The sequence below is a fragment of the Monodon monoceros genome, unplaced genomic scaffold, assembly GCF_005190385.1.
Source record: "Monodon monoceros isolate NGI ecotype Baffin Bay Population unplaced genomic scaffold, NGI_Narwhal_1 Super_Scaffold_20, whole genome shotgun sequence".
In the NCBI taxonomy this organism is placed as follows: domain Eukaryota; kingdom Metazoa; phylum Chordata; class Mammalia; order Artiodactyla; family Monodontidae; genus Monodon; species Monodon monoceros.
The window spans coordinates 90056700-90071918 of record NW_021703777.1 but is presented as its reverse complement, the minus strand read 5'-3'; the positions used below and the strand labels follow the sequence as shown (position 1 = coordinate 90071918).

Here is a 15219-nt window from a genome sequence, read left to right as displayed (position 1 = left end):
CCAGGTTCACCCATGTTGTCACAAATGACAGGATTTCCTTACTTTTATGGCTGTATAATATTCCATTGTATATATACCACAATTTCTTTATCCATTCATCTGTTGTAGGACATTTAGATTGTTTCCATACCTTGACTATTGTGAATAAAGCTGCAGTAAACATGGAGATTCAGATATCTCTTCAAGATAGTGATTTCAATTCCTTCAGGTATAAACCCAGGAGTGGGATTGCTAGAGCATATGGTAGTTCAATATCAGTTTTATTGGAACCACATACTGTTTTCCATAATGGTTGTACCAATTTACATTCCTGCCAACAGTGTATAAAGAGTCCCTTCTCTCCACATATTTGCCAGCATTTATCTCTTATCTTTCTGATAATAACCATCCTGATTGGTGTGATATCTCATTGTGTTCTTCATTTGCATTTCTCCGATGATTAGTGATGTCGAGCACCTCTTCCTGTACCTACTCTTGATTTGTATGTTTTCTTTGGGAAAATATCTATTTAGTTCCTTTCTTCATTTATTATTTGGATTATTTTCTTTTTTGCTATTGAGTTGTATGAGTTCTCTACATATTTAGGTTATTAACCCTCTATCAGATATATGATTTGCAAATATTTTCTCCCATTCTCTTGGTTGCCTTTTCAATATATTGATTTTTTTTCTTATTTGTACCTAATTTCACAAAAATTTATATGTATAATGTGTATGTTATATATACGTATACACACACGCACCCTTTATATGCTTTTGTTGTTGTTTGATCATTTCAGGAGAAAACCACAGTGCCTTTCATAAGAGAAACATATAGAAGAATGAGTCAAACTTTTGTAATATTAGTTAAGATGTGAAAATAAGTATGGTAAAATTATAAATAAATTGGTGAAAAAGAAATTTTAAAATGACTAGAGTGGTAAGGCAAAGCAGATGCTCCAACTGGTTTCTCTTAAAAATCCCAAGGAGTCTGGTGAACGTTATTGCAGCAGACAATGGCATGTGGAAAAGTAACATTTTTTTCATGTACTACATAGTCAACAAATATTTTTGAGTGCCTACTCTGCATCAGGCATTATGGATGAGAGGTCACAGTTCCAGCTTTGAAAATGTTTACAATGCAGAGAATTGAAGCTTTACACACACAGAAATTTTAAAAGCTATATGATAAGTAATAAAATACATATGCATGGAGAAATACATATGCACAGAGAAGGGAATATCTTGATTTCCCTGGGAGACTAAAAGAATCTTGGGGTATGAGGATGTGTTTTGAAGGCAGAGAAATTGTGGGCTTTCTAGACAGTGGAAAGAGCATGTGCAAAGCCCGAGAAAAGTGAAAGAGTTATGTGTCTTTGAGAAATTAAAACAGTTTTAGTTGTTAGAGCCTAAAGTACAAGCCTAATCTTGAAGAATCACTGTCCTGATGTTAACAGGATACAAGGGGAAATTTTCAGCAGTGTAGTAGTATGATTTGATTTGTTAGTTAGAAAAATCACTCTAACATGGAATAGAGAATCCACTTGTGATACAAACAGTTACGTAAGGCATGATAAAGACAGGCTTAGCAGCAGATACTAGTGAGAAGTTATTCCAAGAAATGACCCAAGTGCTGTTGTGGTTGAGTCACTAAAAACTTCTACAGGAAAGAAATGGAGACCCATCAGATGTAAATAAGACCTATGTAGACTTTAACATAGAAATGAAGACAGCTGGGGCACAAAGTAGTATTCATTCTCATGTGAATGAAATTGTCACTTTTTTAAAGAATTAAGTTATTGATTTATGGTTGTAAAATCAGCCAGAAAGAGTAAGTTGAAAATTTGTTTGGTTCAAATTCTACTAGTGATCACAGTGTTATCTGAACTTTAGGGGGGAAATGACGGATGACTTGGACAATAACTCAGTACAGGCATCGGGGAGAAGGCTAGTTGCTATCTATTCACTGAGTAATACTGTTAAACAAATGATGTATAAAGGTAATTTGCATAATGTTTTTAAAACTAAAATTATTACCAAATGGGGGACTTAGCTCAGTGCCTAACTCATATTAAGCGTCCAAGAGGTTTTAGTTATAATGAAAAACAAAGCAGCAAAACTTCCATTTGTCTTTCTTGGATTGCAAAAGAAAAATTATGAAAACTGAGTGTTACTGACATTATGAATCTGTACTCTGTGCCCCTGAAATCGGCGAGCCATGTGTCTTAGCCCATTTTTTCCTCTAAATCTAAATTATGTGATTCTGTGTATTGAATGTACTTGTTTTTGCATTTGAGTGTGTCCATATAAATATATACATAAAAATTTTAACACTCATTCAGAAGTTCATTGCCTGAAATATGAGGTCAATAGGAACTCACACACACACATTTTTGTTTTACTTTAAATGCTTAAAGACCAAATGGAAAAAGAATTATTTTTATTATGAAAACATCAATTGAATTTGCACTGAGGGAAAAGTCCCCAGAATGACATCACAAGAAATAAAATAAGATTAAGGAAGTGGACAATTTTCAGGAACAAGTCACCCCAACATAGGGATCGCTGATAATCAATTAGGATGGACAGAGTCTTAAGGCAAAAATGCTAGCTATATGCAAAGTATGTCTCTCTAGAGGCCAATATTCACTCAGCTGTTAAAAATATTTGTTAAACTTAAAAAGTCCTGGAAATCGCAATTACATAACAGCAATAATATTCTAGTCTAAGATAATCTTGGGTCATTTTATGTAGAGACATCTGAAGGATTTCAATGGCATGCATTTACTGCTCAAGTTAGAAGTAATATTCCAAAAATATAAAGTACTTACTTTAGAATTATTATGTAATAGGCAAGAGGATCCCTGATGTCAAAGTAATATCGCTGCTTCCTCCTTTACAAATGCAGGACTGGTGTTACCTATGATGAGAATATTTGGCTACACTCAGCAGTCCATGACTCAAAAACTAAAGTCATTCTGCAGCTCCAGCCTTCACCCCATTAAATCTGTTCTGTTCTTTGGCAGCTGTTTTTGCCATTTACGCTAAAAGCAGATGGGGAGAATGCAAAGAACTGTCAGTTTTATTGCCATGTATAATCAGCATCTGGGCTGTATGTTACAGGAACACTCAATCCAAACTCATACTTTACTGGTGGTGTAAAAACTTTTTTTGAGTTTCTCAGTTTTCAAATTAGAGTAAGTGCTCTATTTTAATCATGTTGATCATGGAAATAGCAACCATTTGTATTTTTTTTTCACCCTCCATGTATGTGAATGATGCTTGAGTATATGTGTTTAATAGACAGTTGGGAGTTATCTGCAAAACTGTTTTGCTAATTTGTTTTAAAATGTGTTTTGGAACCATAAATGTTTATTTCACATTAGAGATCAAGTCATGTGTCAGATTTATTCCTTTCTATAATCTGTGTGTATATGTGTGACTAATACATGCTATAGACATTATATTATATAATGCCATATATTATATGTTACACATATACACATATATATCCTCATTTTAATTTTTTCCACTATTTTTTGAGCAGGAAAAAACATACCATATATGTTTCTTTACATCTCATAATTTTTACCAAAACATTTATAGTAGGTTTTATTTTCTCATTTTTCAGAAAGAGAAACTGAGACACAGAGAAACAAACAGTAACTTTTGCAAGGTCCGCAGAGCTAATCAGTGGCAGATTCTGAATTTAATCCAAGTCTGTATAAAGCTCATACTTTTAATCACTAAACTCCACTTTTTATCTTTATGTCGATACATATACAAAACATAAATACCTCTTGGGAGAGCTATTTCAGCTTTGGCATGTGGATGTTATTTTTTATAGTTTATCAAGATAATTTAATTTGAAAAATATTGAAACGAATGCCTGAGTATTGAAAGCTAGTGAGTCGAAAGTGTCATTTAAAATAAACTAATGTTGTTTAATATAGTGTAAATATCTTCAGAACTAGTTGGAATATTTAACTACCCAATTACACTGTATGTTGTATACTTTCCTGATGTAAGATCTGCTAATTGATAACCATGGTAAAGTATTTATATGCCACAGAGCCCAGCTATACCTGCACATAATTTCCAGGTTTTAAGTGTCCACAGTATTACAGCAGAGAGATTTACTGATAATTTCCCGTTTTCTACCATCTTTGAAATAGGCACCAGAAAAGTGACGTATATTGGTAGCTGTTCATTCTTTAGGAACTCTAAAAGTGTGAAGACATATATTTCTTTTTAAAAAAAAAGCAGTAGAGAACAAGAGAAAAAGATATATGGGAGTGGGAGGAAAAAGTTCTTTTTATTGGTTAAACATACTTGTGAATTTTTTGATTGGAACAGTTAGAAAACTGTCTTCTAACTAAAATTGAACTTCTAACTAAAATTTCCTTCTTGTTTTGATGAAGTGTAGCAGCAGATTGCTTTGAGATATACGTACACACAGCGATGAAATGTTTTGTAATTGTTCACATACATTCCGTGGAGAAAAGGTTCTGGCTCCTTTTATATGAAAAAGTCTTCCTTTATCATATGGGGTTTATAAAATTTTCTCCCTCTCTTACTCAGTTTTCTAAATCTATTTTTACTTTGAAATTTTAAATATGAATTTTTTTTTTATGAAGGGCTAGCATTTGGAAGGCTCTTAACTATGGTGGATTTTATCTACAGCAAGCAAATATATCTCAGCCATTACACTATCTCTTTTTGTAACCCTGGAATTTTTTGTTTGTTTGTTTTTGTTTTTTTTATGATTGTGGATGTCTGTTTCTTATACTTTTTTCCAATGTTTGCTTCTTATATTTTGAAGCTGTGTTATTAGGTATATAATTTTTTTTAACATCTTTATTGGAGTATAATTGCTTTACAATGGTGTGTTAGTTTCTGCTGTATAACAAAGTGAATCAGCTATACGTATATCCCCATATCCCCTCCCTCTCGCATCTCCCTCCCACCCTCCCTATCCCACCCCTCTAGGTGGTCACAAAGCACCAAGCTGATCTCCCTGTGCTATGCGGCTGCTTCCCATTTGCTATCTATTTTACATTTGGTAGTGTATATATGTCAATGCTACTCTCTCACTTTGTCCCAGCTTACCCTTCCTTTTTATTTTAACCTTCACCTGAAAACTCTAATATTTTTCCTCCTTACTTTTTATAATCTGGTTTTAATAGTCCCCCCTCTTGTTTTAGGAGGAAGGGCAACATTTGAGATGTGTGTTGTTTGTAGTTTGTCAAATATATTATGAGGCTCTTGTAATGAAACACAGAAATTATTTATCCTAGAGACCTAGAAGTTTACAGGAAGTACACATTAGTTTATTGTTTGTCCACTGAAAACAAGAAAATGGCCAATTTTAAACGTTTTAAAACTTATGGTTTGACATCTATCAGTGGTAGAATATTTCCCTGCGTGAGAATCTGTCTCTTTGAATGAAGGAGGCAATTATGTTGTGCCTTAATGGACTGCTAGACAGTGCCATAAAAACCAATTAGCTGCTGAGTCAATGTAAATAACCATTTAAGCTTCGTTTCAAATACTCTTTTTTTGGAACAAGGTTGGAAGTAAATAGATAAATAAAGAAAAGCAAGCAAATCCATTGTACATGTCATTGTTCAGCTTTCTGTTGCATATGTTGTAAATGATATGGTTTGCCATATGTAGATTAAGTCATGGGACATTCCAATAAGGAATAATACCTCCAGTATTGCTATATTATGTTTGAGTTATTTTTGCATATAAAATTAAATATGTTTTCATCACGAATTCTCTTTGTTTTGTAACTTTTTGAGCATGCATTTCCTAAAAAAATAGATGGCCCACTTATATCTTTTTGTTTTGTTTGCTTTAGCAGGAATAGTTATCAATGAAATTAACTGCAGATTCAACACAAACTAAGTTACAATAAAATATATTTAAGGGCTTCCCTGGTGGCGCAGTGGTTGAGAGTCTGCCTGCCGATGCAGGGGACACGGGTTCGTGCCCCGGTCCGGGAAGATCCCACATGCCGTGGAGCAGCTAGGCCCGTGAGCGATGGCCACTGAGCCTGCGCGTCCGGAGCCTGTGCTCCGCAATGGGAGAGGCCACAACAGTGAGAGGCCCGCGTACCGCAAAAAAAAAAAAAAAAAAAAATATATATATATATATATTTAAAAGCCATTAGAACTATTAGTGATCATTATAAGTATTCTAGGTTCTGAGACTTTAAAATAATAAATGAATTTTAAAATTTCTAAAGAAGCTTTTTAATTATATTAAGCGATAGAATTAGTTTGACCACATTTGTAAGTTAATGTTATTGACATTTCAGAAGTCTCAGTACTAAATATCTCATTTTTAAAAAAACTTATATTGAACAAATTAGTTGGAAATGTAACTGTAAAACTGGACACTTTATCAATAAAACATCCATGAGGGTATAAACATATCTGCTTTTGATCACCATTGAATTCCAATTATGTAATACAATATGTTGCACAGGACCGTCATTAAATATTTGCAGATTGAATGAATGAATGAATAATTGCTGATTCCTTATTTTCAAGAAACTGAAATTATATTTACGAAAAGTAATTGTATGATCTAGTTTTGCATGACTGTTGAAAGAAACCTGCTAGACACTAAGAATTTTTATTTTTTCTCATATCGCATTATATTATTTTGAGAAAATCTTTAACAAAATGAAATGATGTTTCATTGGCCTGGATTTGAAGAAAGTCCTTTAATCAAGAGTATTCCATCTATAGCTTGTTTTTACTATATTTTCGTCGATTACATTTTAAACTTCTTAAAATCCAACTACAAGAATGGATCACAGCAAAAAAAAATGTGTCTCTAATCCATCAATTCATAATGTTCTAATCAATAATGTAACAGTGAAATGATTAAAATATCCTTTGCTATACTTAGAGCTTTTGAAAAAAGTAACCCTTTTTTAAGACCTAGATAAATAATCCATATGAAGGAAATACATATTTGCTTCATGAGTTTATTTCTTGTCTTCTAGGGTAAGTCTGCCCCTTAGGGGCCAACAACTTGGTGGAGGAGGGATATGTGAAAAATAAATAGAATGCAGTCAGATAAGAACAGAGGAGTTTAGAAGAAAATGCCCTTGAGCAGAGAGAAAGATACAATTAACTATACCTAAGAAAGTAAAGGAAAGCTTCAAAAGGAGGCTGTGCTCTAGTCATCTTAAAATAACTAAACAATATTACTAATATTGATGTGAAATTATTATTAACTTCAACGGCTAACAATAAGGAATGATTAAGGAAATATGGCACATTTTCACAATTGAATTGTCATGAAAACATTAAGAATAATGTCTTGCGAAAATTTTAATGATATAGGAAAACATGGATGATATGATGTTTAGTGTAAAGGAGTCAACTCAAAATTCTCTATACAGTAAGATTTTAATTATATAAAACAAATATGCGTGCAGAAAAACTAAAGTAAGATTCACAGATCTGAGTACTGTAATATGAGTGATTTTAATTTGCTTCCTTAACATATTTCGTAAATAGCTTAAGTTTAAGTTTTTCTTTAATGTGAACAAAATAACTTCTGCTTTCTGGACTAATATTGCAAGTTACAGAAAAGATTTTACCTTTTTGTGAGAAAGCAAGGTACAGAAACTTGGGGAATAACTCAATTTGGAGGACTAGAAAATGAAGCCATAAATAGAAAGAGAAAAGCAGAGCGAGAATCAGGAACATATAGTGTCACATCCAAGGGAGGAAGGATTGTTCACAATATCATATGCTACAGTGAGTTCAAGAGCAGTGAAGACTGGGGAAACCCATTGCCTTTAGAGACAAGGAGGTCAGAGGGTGAACCCTGAGACTGTTGAAGAAAACATTACATTGTAATATAAGGCCTTTGAATCAGAAAAGACCGTAATTTAAGCAATTTGACTTAACCTCCTAGTGATATTTTATTTATGTTGATCTGATGTCCATTAAATGCTTGTAATACATATAATGTCAAAGTATTACCAACATTCAATAAAAATGAATCACTGTATATGACACATATATAGCCTATATATGGCCTCTCTATATATATAATATTTATATATAAATATACCAATATAAGTGTATATACATATATGTGTATTTTATATATATATATATTTTAAATTGGGCAAGAAAATGGAGCTCATGCCAGGTATTTCAACAGAGGGATTTAATATGACAAATGAGTTAAACAGCTCTAGAAAGTGACACAAATTAGAAAGCTGCTTCCACCCCCAGGGCTACAAAGAACTAAGAAGTTGATGATATACAAAGTTAGGAGCTGGCCCTTAGCAGGAGCTAAAATTAAGGAGGAGATGAGACCACTGCTGAGGACATATCCTGAGTCAGAAAAGGGGAGAATACCCTGGCTTCTCCCTTCGTCCCACCTTGGGTCTCCCACCAGTTCCTCTCACTGATGAAGTCTCACAAAAGCCAGTTAGCAACTGAGCCTGGACTAAATGGTTCACAGGAGTCAGCTCTCTGGGATACAGAGCAGAAGCGAGGAGAAGGGATGGGAAATGTGTATTAGCATATTTACATGGGTAGAAATGAGGCTGAGAGACAGCATTTTTTGATGGACTAAAATATTTACCAAAACACCCTGTGAAATATACTGTCTTGTGTCTTTCATAACTAGATGGGTAAAATCTTGTCTTTCTTTGATAGCAGAACCATGGAATAGTTAATGTTAGAGGGTTACTTTCACCTCTCAGATTTTAGTGCATCATAAAAACATGGCAGTTGTGTTTAAATGCACTTTGCTGCAGTGGTTTTCACATGAAGTATTCACATAATGGATTGACAGAGTCCAGACAGTTTTACTGAAAATATCTGTAGCACTTATAAATTTAAAATATAGGATTTTTGCCTCAGAAGAAGCTTCAAAATTAATTTTCTGCATATAACAATTCTTTCAAGCTATAATATGCTTTCTGTAGAGGAAATGGTTTATAAAATTTAGTATTCAACCATAATGTCTTTTGTGGAAGAGTTATGGTTATCTCTAAAACATGTTCTACATCTTTTCAGTGTTACAACGTATTTCTTCCTGATATTGAAGTTAGCAAAACGTATTCCCAACTTAGCTTCTTACAGGTGTTCTTTCTTTTATACAAACTCCAGACTTAAATATTAATGAACTTGTAATGCCTAAAAAATCAGAATATTTTTATTGTTTTTAGAGTTGCTTTGTTTTTATTCCCAATCTTGTACCACATTTAGGGCAGAGCACAATTAATTTTAGTAGTCTTTTTTGAGAAAAAAAAGAAAATATCACTTATAAAGCATATCACCTTTGCTCTTGACATGGCTTGAATTAAACATATCTGGGAGCTCACATTTCTATTTAAAACTTAATTTTTTTTTCATTGCAGACGTTTGGAACAGAACTCAATCAAGGTCATTCCTCCTGGAGCTTTCTCACCATATAAAAAGCTTAGAAGAATGTGAGTGAATAATATTCTGAAATCAGTGTAATTTTTAAAAATTATACAAGTCATGACCATGCGAAGACATCCATTTAAGTATGAATAAGTACTCGACAGATTAAATATTAAATGATGTGACTATCTGTTGCTAGTTCTATAATATTGTAATGTTAAAAGCTAAACTCTTAATTTTTTAAGTTCTCTGTAATTTAGCATATTAATTCACACTAGTGTGAATGTACGTGGTCAATATATTATGCAATCAAATTCTTAAATATTCTATTTTCAAAAATAACACATGCCATCTTTAATAATAATTTAGGAAAATAGCCAATAATTGATTTAAAAGTGTGATTTTTCTTTTAATTTAGGATGCTTCAGATGTTTCATGTTGCAAATTTTATATATGTATTGATAGGTGCAAAACTGACATGCAAAGGCAATAAATAGCTTTCTCCTGCAGTAAATCTCACTGATATTCTATTTAGTTTAACCTAACCTATTTTTAATCTTAGCGACCTGAGCAATAATCAGATCTCTGAGCTAGCACCAGATGCTTTCCAAGGACTACGCTCTCTGAATTCACTGTAAGTATTGACCACATCACTGAAGGAAAGCAGCATGCACAAGGAATAGTGGCACTAGTTTTAAATTTGGATTTAAGGGATATACTCTTTCAGTTTTTTGTTATGAATTATTAATAATAATTAGTATGAATCTTTAGTGAATTTCATCATTTTTATGGAGAACTGCTACCTGCCACTAAAATTAGCCAATTTTTAGGGGTATATATTTTAAGGTTTGACAGTTCTGCTGTTTAGAGAGCAAGAGTATGAGCCCCTTTTTTGACAATGTTTTCTTTCTGAAGTAAAGGGAAAATGTTTATTTTGGAGTGCTCTGGTCAGTGTTGTGTTGATAATCCTTAAGCCCATAGCTGCTGTATCTGGGGACAATTACAGTCCCCTTTAGAATGATGTTGGGCGAAGTCTTGCAGAGAACAATGAAAGACGACCATCGAGAGGGCCCCCCAACCCCCTGCTTCACCACCTAAAGACTTCCCTGACAGACCAGCTTTAATCTCTCAAAGAACAAAGATAAGAAAGTATGACAGCTTTTTAATGTCAAAAGGACTTCCAGGGAGATAGCTATGTAAATTAAAGTGGTTCTGAAGTGAATTTATAAAGGCCATTATTCCTTCAAACTTGTACAAAATCTTCAGAAGTCCACCGAGTAGAGTTAGCTTTTATTTCAAATTTTAATTTTAAAGTTTGGAAATGAAATCTGGTATTTTTTTAAGAGATGATGCTTAGTGAAGGGTTCTTATTGTTGTAAATTACTGCAGGACACTTAGAAACTTCAGAAGTCAATGGTAGCCAGTGAGAATTTTAGGATACACATGTGTGATACTCAGATAAACACCTTTGGTTTATATAACAGTTTACACTCATACCAAGGGGAGGAGATGAACCAGCTCTTCTGGGCACATGGATGTTCAAGTTGCTATGCTGGTCTGCTCAGAAAACTGCAGTTTTCTTTGAAGAAAAAAATGGAAAACTATCACTTCACCTGCAGTGTCTGCCTAGGTTCATTTCTGTTTGGTTTTTGTTTTGGATTTTTATTTTAATAGATGAAGTCCAAGACCAGGGAAACAACTATTGGCAGAAAGTGTAAAGTACAGTCATGCACTGTTCTCAGGGTGGGCTGTCAGATTCTAAAATTGCAAAGCGCAGTGCAAAACTCTATTAAATCACCCAAATTGTCCGTAAAGTACATACCATCCTGGACAGTAATACTATCCAAAGTAAACATAGACAACCTTCCAGCCATACAAAAGGACAGAACAAAAGTCAAGTCAGTGTACAAAGTCTTGGTCCTTCAAGTATCTGTGCCTCAAAGATAACCATTAAATGTCAAAAAAAGAGAGAAATGGATGGAGAATTCTGATTTATATCTGCTTGCTTGCAGAGTTTACTGTTAAGTTCTACTGCCTTAATGATGTTGACACTTGTGGTTGTGAGAATTAAATGGTAAAAAGAAATAATAAGATAAATAAAAGAGTAATCATTTTAATTTTGTTAATTAATCATTCATCACAGTAAATTACATTATATTTATTAAATATATATTTATTATAATTAATGATTATAACTTATGTACTAATCTACATATATAATAAACTAATGGCAAATTGGAAAAGAAATGACAACACATGCAAAATAACTTGCTTGCTGAATTGGGATCTTAGTCTTCAAGATCATAGCTCTCATGTACATAGCTCTTTTGGAAAGCTATAGAAAAGCATTATCTTTCCTTGGAGAACTGCATTTCAGTCAGGACGCTAAGTCACTGAGGAATTTCTAGTTCAAATCATAGCAGTATATGGAAAAGTAGGAACCTTTTTCCAGAAGTGGAATACCCACTTCTGGAATGCCTTATAACATTATAAAACAGAAAAGCTAGGAGAAAATCAAATAGCTATGATATCACAGAGAAAGTCCATATATTATAACTAATATCATTTTCCTCTTTGTGTTCATGTTCTGAATTGGCCTTCCGAAGATTAAATTATTTACCCCCTCCATAAAATATATAACTACCCGGATTTGCAATCACCCTTTTCTTCATTTAAACACAATCATAAATTCAACAGAAATGTATTTGGGCCCCTCTTGTGTACTAGTCCCCACGTGAGTGAACGAAACACCAAAATCCCTCCCTCATGGAGGTGACCAATGATAAAGTAAACTATGGACAGAAATATAGTATATCTGATGATACAGGTGCTATGAAGGAAAACTAAGAAAGGAAAGGGGATAAGGAATGCTAGAGGAGGGGAGAGCTAAAATTTTAAATAGAACAATTAACAAAGGCCCCCCAGGAAAGTGATGTTGGGCAAAGATCTGAAGATTGGGATTGTAGGAGTGAGCTCTGCAGAGATATGGAGAAAGAGCATTCAAGACAGAGGGAACAGGGCTTCCCTGGTGAAGCGGTGGTTGAGAATCCGCCTGCCAATGCAGGGGACCCGGGTTCGAGCCCTGGTACGGGAAGATCCCACATGCCGTGGAGCAACTAAGCCTGTGCACCACAACTGCTGAGCCTGCGCTCTAGAGCCCGTGACCCACAACTGCTGAGCCCACATGCCACAACTACTGAAGCCCGTGCGCCTAGAGCCTGTGCTCTGCAACAAGAGAAGCCACTGCAATGAGAAGCCCGTGCACCGCGACGAAGAGTAGCCCCCGCTCGCCGCAGCTAGAGAAAGCCCCACATGCAGCAACAAAGACCCAATGCAGCCAAAAATGAATAAATAAATAAAATAAAAGTATTAAAAAAACAGAGGGAACAGCTAAATACTGAGGCTCTGAGGTAGGAGTGTGCAGAGTGTTTCAAGACAGAGCAAGAAAATGTCAGTATGACTTAAGGGGAGCAGATGCTTGAAATTCAAATAATGAAAAGGTTGCAGTTGTTGGTAATGGCAAGGTCTCGGGTACAGCCACGAGGATAGAGGGATAAATATGGTGAAAGGTTGCTGGAAAAGAGTCATGTTGGAGACTGAAATAGTGAGCCAGGAGTTTAAGTCTTCCAGAAAGGGGTGAAGTGACTTAGGTGTATGTAGATTAACTGCAAGAGGGATGCAAATAGGCCACATTTCTTTCTTTAAATGAAGTGTTTACTTGTACAAGTTGCTTTTATATGTCTTACTGCAGCTGTACTCAATTATATAGCCAGCTTAATTTAATCACTACATTTGCTAAAGAAGCGAAATATTTAAAGGTGGTATGTTGCCAAATACCTCTAATGCATTTTATTTAATAAATTGATTTTTTATTCAATTACCAAAATAGTATATCTTAGAGAAAACTGGATTTCATCTGTTGAGTGTTTTTTAAGGTCCCTCCTATTAAATTCATTAACATTTATTTATTTTTATTAACATTTATTTTGTTACATATTATTATATATCACTATTATATATATTATATACCACTATTATATATTAACATATTTTATTATATAACAATGTATTACATATTATTAACAAAATATCATTCAAAATACATGCATCTATGAAATCATTTTATCCTCAGGGCTTTTTATTACTTTCACTGTGACATCAACAAAATTTCTATAATATTTAATAATCATTTCTTAAGAACTTGGCGTACAAGTACATTTAGCATTGCCTCTAAACATTTTTTATTTTTCATTTACTGGTTGGATTTATATTATATTATAATTATATATATTTATATTAACAAAATAACTTTATATTAAGTGTTATAGCAGTGCAGCATAGTGGCTAAGCATATCTCCTTTAGAATGCTGGATGGCTTGTATTCGAATACTGGCTCTAACTCACTGGTACACAGAGCTAGTTACTAATTTCGCTGTTCTTCAGTTATCTCATCTCTAAGATGGGGATGAGATTATTCCTCTCCTGGCTTTGTTAAAAACACAGAGTAAACTTTCAAGAGATATTACAATAAGACCATGGCAAATTCTTCTCCTGATACTTATTAATGTGTATGATTTTGGATTTTAATTATCCCAGGGAATTTTTATGCCCAAGATCCTCAGAATATGATTTTCCCCTCTTCTTACTTTTTCATTAACCTTTTACAAACTGTTGTAGTTCACTAATTCTTATTTCCTCTCTTCACTAACCAGCTCACAAATTCCACAGGGGTCTATAGTGTAAGGCTTGATTGCTGTATTTGCATTTCCTACAGGCTTTTCTTGGACTGATGTTAACTGTCCAGCACAGTACCTTGCATTTACCACTGGTTTTCAGTGAAAATGTAGCGACCTCTGCTTTCTCTTTACTGTACTCTCTTTAAATTTGCTTAGTGTTTTAATTCTCAAGTACACATGGTTTTTCATTTATAAGTAAGTATAGCTCTTTAACATTTATTTGGATAGTAAGTCTGCCCATTGCACCTTTTTCATGATAGCCATCATGTAGATTTCTATTTTGGACATTTTTTCTCTTTAGTAGGAGTTCTGTCTTCTGCTTTCAGCAAGGGCAGGAGAAGTCAAAGACTGGCCAGCAGTGGTTGCTGTATCTTACTGTCCCAGTATTGAAACACCAGAGTGAAACTGGGTTTAGTATTTTTAGCCTTCCTTCTTGTAGCAGGTACAAAAGCTGCCATAAGATTTCCCTGTTGTTTCAAACGACTATAAAAAATTCTCTATCAGCATAACTGTACTGTATATAGAATGGCAAATATAAGCCATGTATAAGAAAACTGTAGAAAAGCTACCCAATTTGTCCTTCTTGGTATTTGGAAATTGTGCATATTACTCATGTATTTATTTTCTTTTCACCTGAATTATTTTTATCTTGATTTTTAAAAATTTTCATTCCCTCTTATGAGTGTAGCAAGATTCTCATTGGCCCTCTTGCAGTTTGTATCTTTATGTGATGATACTCCTTTCCCTCATTTTTATAGACTTTGGCCCTATTTTCTTGGCTGCCATCCAATTGTTCTGTCCTGGTCTTTGGACTTTTGATATTTTTAAATCCCTTTTTCCTTCCTACCATTTCGATCTCACTGTGTGTAAAAAAAACTATTCAGCCCTAGTATTGCTATACCGTTTTGTAGAGAAATCTCATCCCCATCATATCAAGTATTTATTATAATATTTTTATGATAGTCCATATACCCAATTATACCTACACTTACAGATTTCCTACATCCTTTTGTGATTTTCGTCTTTTTCTCCCCTGTACCCAAATTGTCTCATTAATAGTAAACATCTATTTTCTCATCATGATCTTAAAGAAAA

General features: G+C 33.9%; 1 protein-coding gene across 1 annotated transcript in view; it reads left to right on the top strand.

Annotated features, from left to right (window-relative positions):
* Positions 1-15219, top strand: part of SLIT2 (slit guidance ligand 2) — a 143236-nt gene that overhangs the window by 31458 nt on the left and 96559 nt on the right. The window contains exons 6-7 of the mRNA XM_029234935.1: positions 9382-9453; positions 9951-10022. Of these exons, the coding sequence (XP_029090768.1) occupies positions 9382-9453; positions 9951-10022 (144 nt within the window). The remainder of the gene's footprint in view (positions 1-9381; positions 9454-9950; positions 10023-15219) is intronic.